Source organism: Scyliorhinus canicula, chromosome 3 (genome assembly GCF_902713615.1).
Source record: "Scyliorhinus canicula chromosome 3, sScyCan1.1, whole genome shotgun sequence".
NCBI classification, from domain to species: Eukaryota; Metazoa; Chordata; class Chondrichthyes; order Carcharhiniformes; family Scyliorhinidae; genus Scyliorhinus; species Scyliorhinus canicula.
Window position 1 is genome coordinate 172,981,426 of NC_052148.1, and position 12,306 is coordinate 172,993,731.

General features: G+C 43.6%; 1 protein-coding gene across 2 annotated transcripts in view; it reads left to right on the top strand.

The window, feature by feature from the left end:
- wdfy3 (WD repeat and FYVE domain containing 3) overlaps positions 1-12,306 on the top strand; it is a 490,874-nt gene that overhangs the window by 249,870 nt on the left and 228,698 nt on the right. For both annotated transcript variants that reach the window (XM_038791772.1, XM_038791773.1), the window contains 3 exons: positions 832-1,066; positions 3,280-3,383; positions 7,432-7,650. In XM_038791772.1, coding sequence (XP_038647700.1) covers positions 832-1,066; positions 3,280-3,383; positions 7,432-7,650 — 558 coding nt within the window. The remainder of the gene's footprint in view (positions 1-831; positions 1,067-3,279; positions 3,384-7,431; positions 7,651-12,306) is intronic.

A 12,306-nucleotide genomic window follows, 5' to 3' on the forward strand; every position in this document is an offset into this window, starting at 1 on the left:
CTCATAAGTTTTGAACCTCTGATTTTTTTAAATTCTAATTTTTTCTGAGAATTATTACCTTTTCAGGGCTAGCCAGAGGCTAATATCTGCTAATCTAATCTCTTGGGTGGCTTCAGAGAGTTTCTGCCTTGTTTCTCTTATCAACCTTAATCCACCCAAAATCTCCATTGTTTCCGCTTCCTTCACTGTCATAACAATGCTGTTTTCCAGCTCCAAATCCGAGAGGTTCACTCTCAATATCTGATGTTCGTGTGATCAGAACACTTTTCTGAGATGATTTGCATCGTATTATTCACACATCCTCAAAGATCTGATTTCCAGCTGCCTTTTTGAGCACCTATATCTTCCATTAGACCTCAACAATTTCTCTTTAGCAGAGGAACTCGTATGCTTGAATCAACAACTTCCCTGCATCTAAAATTATCCTCACTTTTGTAATGTGTAAAAATACGAAATCCAAGTATTATATAAAAATTACTATATGACTTTAAACTGGGGACCCAATCATTCATTTATCCCCTACTTTTTCATCCCACTGTGCCTGAAAACTATGGCCATAATTCATCTAGTGTAATTTTCAACTATCTATGTGGTACGTTGGCAGAAGCAGATCACCAACCTGTTTAGAGCATGCTCAATTCTTGTTCTGTTGGAATTAATAGAACTAAATCTGGCAGGTTCTGCAATAGTTGCTTGAGTGTGTGTGTGTGTGTGTGTATGTGTGTGAGCGGATTGGCATCAAAGAAAAAAATAACTGGTTATATCCCCTATTTGAATATCCTTAACTAGTCCCTGTGTTTTTTTTTTAAACATTGTACTGATGCACCTCAGGGAGTATGATCATGTCTCTGGATGGATTTGGTCCTGATATTGTATTCAGCTTGAATGAAGATAACACTCACTACAGGATTAGCAAAAGCTTGCTCAAAGGGGCAGAAGGAAGCACAGTACCTCTGACCAGGGTGAAGTGCTTAGTCTCCATGACAACACCACATGATATTAGACTTCATGGGTCATCGGTCACCCCAGCATTTGTGGAGTTCGATACGGCCCTGGAAGGCTTTGGGTGAGTAATATCTTGCATGTAAAACTTGACATTATTACAATCTACCGATCATGATTTTTGATGCTTTATATCTTATCATGACTTATTTAAAATAAGGAATGAGGGATCAGTTTTATAGAAAAATGTTTAGAATTGATATGAATCAAGATTTCAGGTAGTTTAATTCACTACCTGAATTGAGAAATTTGTGTATCGCAAATAAAGGCACTAAATTTATAAGCTTGGGAAATACTGTAAAGTATTAATATTTTCAATTTTATGTCCATGAATTCAGAATAAACCCTCATAATTTTCCACAGCCACTGTTAATGCGTTTTTGTATGTTGAATTTGTATGAATTGTAAGCAGAAATTTTAATGAAACAACTGTTAAAAGTAGACATTCACATTATGAATGCAGAATAGTACAGGCAGCACGGTGGCGCAGTGGGTTAGCTCTGTTGCCTCACGGCGCCGAGGTCCCAGGTTCGATCCCAGCTCTGCATCATTGTCCGTGTGGAGTTTGCACATTCTCCCCGTGTTTGCGTGGGTTTCGCCCCCACAACCCAAAGATGTGCAGACTCGGTGGATTGGTCACGCTTGGAATTCTGCAGCACGTAACTTGTCTTCTACTTCCCAAAGCTTGTCCACCATCACCAAGCCGTGATCTGTTACGACCCCATGGCTAATGTGCAGTCAATTCCAGCCCCAGTGCCACAGCACAATTGAAATTAATAAATAATTCTTAGAAAAACATCTGAAGTTTTTGGCACTTGGCTTCCCAATAACTAATGCTACCAGATTTTCAAATTTAAACACAATTTTATTAGTAACAATAAATAGGATTAAATATGCAGCAACTATTACAGGTTAACTATTATCTAATTCCTAACCACCCCATCTCTATACACACACACAAGACAGACAAACAGAGGGGAAAAGAGGGATGTGAAATACCAGAAGAGTTTTTGTTTCAGATGGTGGTCCTCTAGTACCCCTTATTTAAATTTAGATTTTATGTTTGAGGTTTTTGCTTTCCATCGGTAATGATTTCACTGTGGATTCATTCAGGACACTGCAGTTTCAGAAATACAACAGCTATGTGGCTTTTCTGGATAAAACTAGAGGGAGCATCCAGGGACCCGACTGTCCTTCATTGGTTCTCTGGAAAAATTCATCCCACTCGGGCAGTATCCAATCACCACCTGTTAACGAGCAGAATATGACTTTTTGGCCAATTCATTGGCCACCAGAAAACCAATCGAACCAAGTCCTAACTATCTATTGGGTGCTGAAAAGTCTGAGTTCTGCTGTCCGAAGGCTAGCACAGCATTCTCTTTTGTAACTTCTGAATTCCTCACTTCCCTTAAAGATATATGACCATGAAGCATCCCTGGATCAAAATAATAACAGCAAAAAAATAAAGAAATGGTAAATAAGAGAATCAACAGGAAGGGCTCTTGCAGATGGATTGTGCTACACTTGCCTAGATGCTTACTGCTTCAACAACATTCATCATTTGTGAACCAGATGGATTTCTACAACAATCAATTATAGCTGTCATGATCACCATCACTGGGAATAGCTTTTAATTCCAGATTTATCAATTGAATTAAAATTCCATTAGCTGCTGTGGTGAGATTTGACCCCATGTCCCCAGAACATTAGCCTGGACTTTTGGATTGCTAGTTCAGTGGCATTACCACTTATGTTGCCACCGCATGCTCAAGGGCAAATAATGATGGGAAATAAATGCTAACCTTGCCAGCGATGCTCAAATCCCATGGACAAATTGGGGAAAAAAAGGCACATCTTGTATCCATTGAACATTCCAGAGTACTTGCAGCCAATTAATTATTTTGAGTTGTATCTGACCGTCCACTCACGCGAGTCGCCAGTGTTTGCCCAGTCGCTGGTTGTCCTTGACAGGCGGTCGCAGATTAACCTTACCGCATTGCTGTCAGGGGGGGCATTGTTCGTTCCCACCTCCGACATCTCAGCGGTAAGACAGGTTTTCCTTCAGGTCCCTGTTTTTTTTTCTGCGATAACGCATGCACAGCCCTATAATTTGAAGTCCATTTAACTGGCGCATGGCGGCAAACAGTATCTACTTCCTGTAAAAGCTAAATAAAAATAAAACATTATTTTGAGTTGTAATAGCAGATGTTATTCATTATAGAAGTTGTCATTTCTACTTGCTGTGCATTCATAGGTGTTTTGTTTTCTCTTCATTAGCTGCCTGTTCTTGCCTAGTTTGGCTCCCCACAATGCACCCAACAATGCTATTAACACTGCAGGAGGTGTTAATGATGGAGCTGTTACCAGTGGACTTGGTACAGGTGAAAAAATGTTTGGCATCAAGAGTTATAATTTAATGGTGGGAGGAGGTTGAATTAATGTGTGTCTGTACTTCATTCGGGTTTTTAAAAGCAAAACAGACACAAATGCACACAACAACCATCAATAACAACTTTTATTTAAGTAGTGCCTTTACCATAATTTTACCATAATGAAACGGTCAAGGTGCTTCACATGAGCGTTAGAAAATAAAATAAAATGATCAAAATCCAGGTCAATGCATTAGGTTTTAAGGAATGCATTAAAAAGGAAACAGATGTTGAGAGGATTAGGGAAAGTATTCAGAGCCTGGGGGTCCAGTCAAAGAAACCCCGGTCACCAGTCGTGGAATGATTAAAATTGGGGGTGGACAGATGGCAAGAATTAGGAGAGTGCAGATGTCTTAGATGATTGGAGAAGATTACAGAGATAGGGAGTGGCAAGACCACGGAGGAATTTGGAAACAAAATGAGAATTTTAAAATCGGACTTCTGCTTGTCTGAACCATGGACGATAGGAGAATGGGACATGTGATGAGATAAGATACGAACCTCGGTTTTGGATGACCAAGCTTATGGTGGATGGAAAGTGGGAGACTAGCGAGAAGTTCAGTTAACCAACCAAGGGTTTCAGCAACAGATGAGCTAAGATGGGGCAATGTAGGTTGACTTTATCGAGGTGGAAATAGGTGATCTTAGCGATGGTTTGAATGTGAGGTCAGAAGCTCATCTTGTGATCCAATGTGGCACCAAGGTTGCGAGCAGACTGGCTTAATTTCCGACTGTTGCCAAGGAGAGGGATGGAGTTTGGGGTGGAAATAATCAATGGCTTCAGTCTTCCCAATATTTAAATGGAAGGAATTGTTTTCATCCGGTGCTGGATATTAGACCAGCAGGCTGATTTAGCAACAGTGGAGGAATCAAGTTTTTGGTCAGTAGAGCAGAGTACCGTCATCAGCGTCCATGTGAAAGCTGACAGTGCCTTTGGATAATGTCGCCGAGGAGCAGGAGGTGGCCAAGGATCAACCCTTGGGGAACATCAAGATAATTGAGAGCAGAAAGAGAAGCCATTGCAAGTGATCACATGGCTTACATTAGATAAGAAGGGATCCAGGTGAGCGCAATCCCAACTAAGCTGAACGACTGCGCAGGAAGGTGATGTGGCTGTGTCAAAGGCTGAGAAGGATGAGGTGGGAAAGTTAACCTTTGTCACCGTCATTTAGGATGTCATTCTGTGACATCCTTCGGTACTGTGGTAGGAGTGAAAACCTGATTGAATATATTCAAGCATGGAGATCTGGGAAAGCTGGACATGGATGTGGAAGGCAACAGCAAATTCAAAGACATTGGAGAGGAAAGGGTGATGGAGATAGATGGTAATTTACAAGGATGTGGAGTTTCGGGTTGGTTTAAGAGACCTTGGGGGTAAGATTTTGTTTTCGAGGAGAGGGGTGATAGCAGATTTAAAGAAGGGTGTGATAACACCTGAAGAACGAGAACCATTCACAAAATTGCTAATGGGGACTGGGGAAGAAGGTTGGGTGATCAGTTTAGAAGTAATTAGATTGAGGATACCTGAGGTGGGTCTCATGGATAAGGTGAGCTCAGAGGACATGAGGGAAGATAGTAGAGAAAGACAGGATTCAGGTAGGGGCGAGCATTAAAGGAAGGAATATATGTATGAAATTTGATGCAATGTCCACTTGGAGAAATAGTCATGAAGGTATTTTTTTCTCATATCTGCCCTTCCCCTCGACAGATAGGACTGTATTTCACAAAGTAGGGAGAGGAGGGGGGCGTACTGCTCATCACCTCAACTTGCCCCTAGCAAAAATGTTGGTTTCATACTGACCAACTTTAAACATGGCTGCCTCACAATGATAGCGCACTCCGGGTGGCCTAAACCAGACCCAGTAAAGTCCCATTCTCTATGCACAGGGAGGGAATGGGCACCCAGGGGAGAGGGTTCAGAGGACACCCCTTGAATGATGTATCCCTCCACACCTTCCATTCCCACCTTTTCACCAAAGTTATGAAGAAAAATAGACTTCCAACTTTGCCAACCTGGTACTGGCCAATGTGTCATATAGTGGAGGTGGATTGAGGGTCAAAAGGGCAATAATCGACCATTTAAGACCCTCAATGGAAGTAAGGGAAGACTAGTGGGCACCTTTCCCAGCCCCCCTCTATTACAGGGACTGGATGAGGGATGGGCAGGAAGGCAATAGGTTAGCCACCCAACATGCCTCTCACCGAAAACATGCCCAACAGGGAGCAGTAAAATCCACCCCATGATATCTCTGTTTTCATCACTTCTAATTTCCTGCATCAATTATTGAGGCATGAAATCGCTGGCAGCACTGAAGGCCTGATTAACAAACCATATTTTAAATTTCTCGCTTTTATATTTACTGTTGAACCCACTGATCTTTCTTATCCTCTGGATGAGGTTAGTTTGCTCAACATTTATGTGACAGGTAGTACACATTTCCATAACCAGCAGGCTCCATCAGAGGTGACTGATAATATCCATTGTTTCCTGCAGACTCGTAACAATATTTTGTAGTGGGTGAAGTTGTGGCAGGGATTGAAGTTTGGGACAGAACTTGGATACATGCAGTTTCCACCTGTTCAAAACAATGTCCTCAGAAAATTCTAAACTTGCAGGGTTAGGTACCTATTCTGTCCACCCTTGCAGACAATGTCAGAAATCTGGAAGTCTTGCCTGAAAATTCCGGGAGATACACCCCATGATTATCTAGCAAGACCTGTATCGACTAAATGCAGAAAACAGCCTCATTTTAAACCACTGAAAACGCAACAGCGCACTGGCATTGGCATTTGATCCACAATGATCATTTATATTTATCAAGGGGCACTTGCATGCCCTCCGAAGAGTTGAGATTTTTTTTAACCTGTTTTCAACCCACTCTTGGCACTAGCCCTTGCCTTCTTAGTAGAAAGGTACTGCTCTATGTTTCCACTGACGGCATGATGAGCACCTTTGAGTCAGCATAGATGCTCACATTTATCCCACTTTCTAAATGACCCTGACCCCAGGATTTGGAATCTAATTTCCGATGGGTGCAAGTGACGAGCAGAGATTCTACTTTGCTTTACTGCAGTGGGGCATCACTGTCATAGGATTTTTATGATGTGGAGATGCCGGCGTTGGATTGGGGTGAGCACAGTAAGAAGTCTTACAACACCAGGTTAAAGTCCAACAGGTTTGTTTCAAATCACTAGCTTTCGGAGCACTGCTCCTTCCTCAGGTGAATGAAGAGGTATGTTCCAAAAACATATATATAATATATATATATATATATATATATATAGACATAGTCAAAGACGCAAGACAATGCTTTGAATGCGAGCACTAATGCGTACTAATTAAGTCTTTACAGATCTAGAGATTGGGGTAACCCCAGGTTAAAGAGGTGTGAATTGTCTCAAGCCAGGAAAGTTGGTAGGATTTCGCAAGCCCAGGCCAGATGGTGGGGGATGAATGTAATGCGACATGAATCCAAGGTCCCCGTTGAGGCCGCACCCATGTCTGTGGAACTTGGCTATACGTTTCTGCTCAACGATTTTGCGTTGTCGCGTGTCCTGAAGGCCGCCTTGGAGAACGCTTACCTGGAGATCAGAGGCTGAATGCCCTTGACTGGATGGGAACATTCCTGCCTGGTGATTGTCGCGCGAGACCATGTAGACGCTGCGACAACGGATGAACGGAGATCGGAAAGCTAGTTATTTGAAACAAACTTGTCGGACTTTCACCTGATGTTGTAAGGCTTCTCACAACAGTTTTAAACTTTTGCGAAATTACTTCAATGTCGTAGCACTGGCTGAGTATCATTAAAATAGGTGTATTCAATGCACCAGACTTGAAAGTCTAAATGTAGTTTATAGCTTGCAGCATTATGTCAATAACGTACATTATATGTTGCAATGTGTATGTGAACAGAAAACCAGGTTCTTTATTTGCATTTATGGTGTCAACATGGCAGAGAATTTATTTGTATATCCTTTTGAAATATTACATTTTTTCCAGGTGAACGGTTCTTTCCACCACCATCTGGGCTTACTTACTCAACCTGGTTTTGTATTGAGAGGCTCAGTACTCCTCAGAGCAATCATCCAGTTAGGCTTCTTACCCTTGTGCGGAGATCAAACTCATCAGACCAGCATTTAATTTGCCTTGTCATTGTGTTTTCTGGGAAAGACAAGTCCTTGCTAGTTTCAACCAAGGAAGAATTGCTGCAAAACTATGGTGAGTAACTGCACGAAAGTGCTGTTAAACATGTTTGGAAAGTAATAGTTGTAAAATGCAGGAGTTAAAAAATGACATTTTCTATAACACTTAGGATAAATGTAAAGGTGCATTTATGTTTCTGACATTGAAGTTGACCAAGGCACTGGAAACAACAATGGAAACTCGACCCTGCAAAGTCCTCCTTACTAACATCTGGGGGCTTAAGCCAAAATTGGGAGAATGGTTTCACAGACTAGTCAAGCAACAGCCTCACATATTCACAGAATCATACCTTACGGATAACGTCCCAGTCACCACTATTACCATCTGTGGATAGAGAAGGGAGCTAATGTTTCGATGATTATATTGTCAAAGCTTCTGAGATTGTCCAGTATTTTCTGTTTTTGTTTCAGATTTCAGGTTTCGCGGTAATTTGCTTTTAACCACTATCACCATCCCTGAGTAAATCCTGTCTCACCAACAGGACAGACCCAGCAGAGGTAGCGGCAAGTGGTACACAGTCGGCAGGGAGTTGCCCTGGGAGTCCTCAGCATCGAGGTCTCATGGCTTCAGGTCAAAACCTCCTGCTGATTGCCTTGCACCATCCACCATCATTTGGAGAAAACACTGAAGGTACAAGGTGGCAAGGGCACAGAATGTACTCTGGATGGGGGACTCCAAAGTCCATCGCAAGAGTGACTCAGTAGCACAACTACTGACCAAGTTGGCCGTGTCCTAAAGGACATAACTGCTAGACTGGGTCTGTGACAGGTGTGAGAGAACCAACAAAAGGGGAAAACATTCTGGATCTCATCCTCACCAACCTGCCTGCCGTAGATGCATCTGTCCATGATAGTATCGGTAGGCGTGACCACCACACAGTCCTTGTGGAGACGAAGTCCAATCTTCACATTGAGGATGCACTCCATCATGCTGTGTGACGCAACAAACGTGCTAAATAGGATAGATTCAGAAAAGATAGAGCAATTCTAGACTGGGAATCCATGAAGCCCTGTGGGCCATCAGCAGCAATAGAATTTACACAAGCCACAATCTAACTTCATGGCTTGGCATATCTACTGTACCCCACTCTACCATTACCACCAAGCCAGGGATCAACCCTGGTTCAATGAAGAGTGCAGAGACCATGCCAGATAGATAGCCCAACTCGGGAAGGGGCAATACTGGACCTGATATTGGGGAATGAGCCCAAGACAGATGGTTGAGGTTTCAGTAGGGGAACGTTTTGGGAGTAGAACATAGAAAAATACAGCACAGAACAGGCCCTTCGGCCCACGCTGTTGTGCCGAACTTTTGTCCTAGATTAAGAACAGATTAATCTACACTCCGTTATTCTACCCTAATCCATGTACCTATCTAATAGCCGCTTGAAGGTCCCTAACGTTTCCGACTCAACTACTTCCACAGGCAGTGCATTCCATGCCCCCACTACTCTCTGGGTAAAGAACCTACCTCTGACATCCCCCCTATATCTTCCACCATTTACCTTAAATTTATGTCCCCTTGTAATGGTTTGTTCCACCCGGGGAAAAAGTCTCTGACTGTCTAGCTATTCCCCTGATCATCTTATAAACCTCTATCAAGTTGCCCCCTTATCCTTCTCTGTTCTAATGAGAAAAGGCCGAGCACCCTCAACCTATCCTTGTAAGACCTACTCTCCATTCCAGGCAACATCCTGGTAAATCTCCTTTGCACCTTTTCCAAAGCTTCCACATCCTTCCTAAAAGGAGGCGACTAGAGCTGCACACACTACTCCAAATGTGGCCTTACCAAGGTTTTGTACAGCTGCATCATCACCTCACGGCACTTAATTTCAATCCCTCTGCTAATGAACGCTAGCACACCATAGGCCTTCTTCACAGCTCTATCCACTTGAGTGACAACTTTCAAAGATCTATGAACATAGATCCCAAGATCTCTCTGCTCCTCCACATTGCCAAGAACCCTACCGTTAACCCTGTATTCCGCGTTCATATTTGTCCTTCCAAAATGGACAAAGAGATTGATCATGAAGCGCATCACCTCCATACTCCCAGAACGCCTTAACCCACTGCAATTCACATACCGTTGCAACCGGTCCACATCAGACGCCATTTCCCTGGCCCTACACTCATCCCTAGAGCATCTCGAAAACAAGGACTCCTACATCAGACTCCTATTTATTGACTACAGCTCCGCCTTCAACACCATAATCCCAGCCAAGGTCATATCAAAACTCCAAAACGTAGGATATGGCTCCCCACTCTACAACTGGATCCTCGATTTTCTGACCAACAGACCACAATCAGTAAGAATGAACACCAACACCTCCTCCACAATAGTCCTCAATACCAGGGTCCCGCAAGGCTGCGTACTTAGCCCCCTACTCTACTCCCTGTACACACACGACTGCGTGACAAAACTTGGTTCCAACTCCATCTACAAGTTTGCTGACGGTACGACCATAGTGGGCCGGATCTCGAATAACGACGAGTCAGAATACAGGAGGGAGATAGAGAACCTAATGGAGTGGTGTAGCGATAACAATCTCTCCCTCAATGCCAGCAAAACTAAAGAGCTGGTCATTGACTTCAGGAAGCAAAGTACTGTACACACCCCTGTCAGCATCAACAGGGCCAAGTTGGAGATGGTTAGCAGTTTCAAATTCCTAGGGGTGCACATCTCCAAAAATCTGTCCTGGTCCACCCATGTCGACGCTACCACCAAGAAAGCACAACAGCGCCTATACTTCCTCAGGAAACTAAGGAAATTCGGCATGTCCACATTAACCCTTACCAACTTTTACAGATGCATCATAGAAAGCATCCTATCGGGCTGCATCACAGCCTGGTATGGCAACTGCTCAGCCCAGGACCGCAAGGAACTTCAGAGAGTCGTGAATACCGTCCAGTCCATCACACGAACCTGCCTCCCATCCATTGACTCCATCTACACCTCCCTCTGCCTGGGGAAAGCGGGCAACATAATCAAAGACCCCTCCCACCCGGCTTACTCGCTCTTCCAACTTCTTCCATCAGGCAGGAGATACCGAAGTCTGAGAACACGTATGAACAGACTCAAAAACAGCTTCTTCCCCACTGTTACCAGACTCCTAAATGACCCTCTTATGGACTGACCTCATTAACACTACACCTTGTTTGCTTCATCCGATGCCAGAGCTTATGTAGTTACATTGTATATCTTGTGTTGCCCTATTATGTATTTTTTTTTATTCCCTTTTCTTCCCATGTACTTAATGATCTGTTGAGCTGCTCACAGAAAAATACTTTTCACTGTACCTCGGTACACGTGACAATAAACAAATCCAATCCAACCTCACACTTTTCAGGGTTAAACTCCATCTGCCACTTCTCAGCCCAGCTCTGCATCCTATCTATGTCTCTTTGCAGCCGACAACAGCCCTCCAATCCACAACTCCACCTATCTTCGTATTGTCTGCTAATTTACTGACCCACCCTTCAATTCCCTCATCCAAGCCATTAATGAAAATCGCTAACAGCAGAGGAACCAGAACTAATCCCCTGCGGTACGCCACTGGTAACTGGGCTTCAGGCTGAATATTTGCCATCCTCCACCACTCTCTGACTTCTATCGGTTAGCCAGTTCGTTATCCAACTGGCCAAATTTCCCACTATCCCATGCCTCTTTACTTTCTGCATAAGCCTACCATGGGGAACCTTATAAAATGCCTTACTAAAATCCATGTACACCACATCCACTGCTTTACCTTCATCCACGGGCTTGGTCACCTCCTCAAAGAATTCAATAAGACTTGTGAGGCAAAACCTAGTCCTCACAAATCCGTGCTGACTATCCCTAATCAAGCAGTGTCTTTCCAGATGATCAGAAATCCTATCCCTCAGTAACCTTTCCATTACTCTTCCTATCACCGAAGTAAGACTAACTGGCCTGTAATTCACAGGGTTATCCCTATTCCATTTTTTGAGCAGGGGCACGACATTCGCCACTCTCCAATCCCCTGGTACCACCCCTGTTGACAGTGAGGACGAAAAGATCATTGCCAACGGCTGTACTGTTTCATCTCTTGCTTCCCATAGAATCCTTGGATATATCCCACCAGGCCCGGGGGACTTGTCTATCCTCAAGTTTTTCAAAACGCCCAACACATCTTCCTTCCTAACAAGCATCTCTTCGAGCTTACCAATCTGTTTCACACTGTCCTCTCCAACAACATGGCCCCTCTCATTCGTAAATACTGAAGAAAAGTACTCGTTCAAGACCTCTCCTATCTCTTCAGACTCAATACACAATCTCCTGCTACTGTCCTTGATCGTACCCACCCTTGCTCTAGTCACTGTCATATTTCTCACATATGTGTAAAAGACCTTGGGGTTTTCCTTGATTCTACCCGCCAAAGATTTTTCATGCCCTCTCTTAGCTCTCCTAATCCCTTTCTTCAGTTCCCTCCTGGCTATCTTGTATCCCTTCAGCGCCCTGTCTGAACCTTGCTTCCTCAGCCTTACATAAGTACCCTTCTTCCTCTTAACAAGTCATTCAACCTCTCTTGTCAACCATGGTTCCCTCACTCGACCATCTCTTCCCTGCCTGACAGGGACATACATATCAATGACACGGTACATATTAGGGCAGCACGGTAGCATGGTGGTTAGCACAATTGCTTCACAGCTCCAG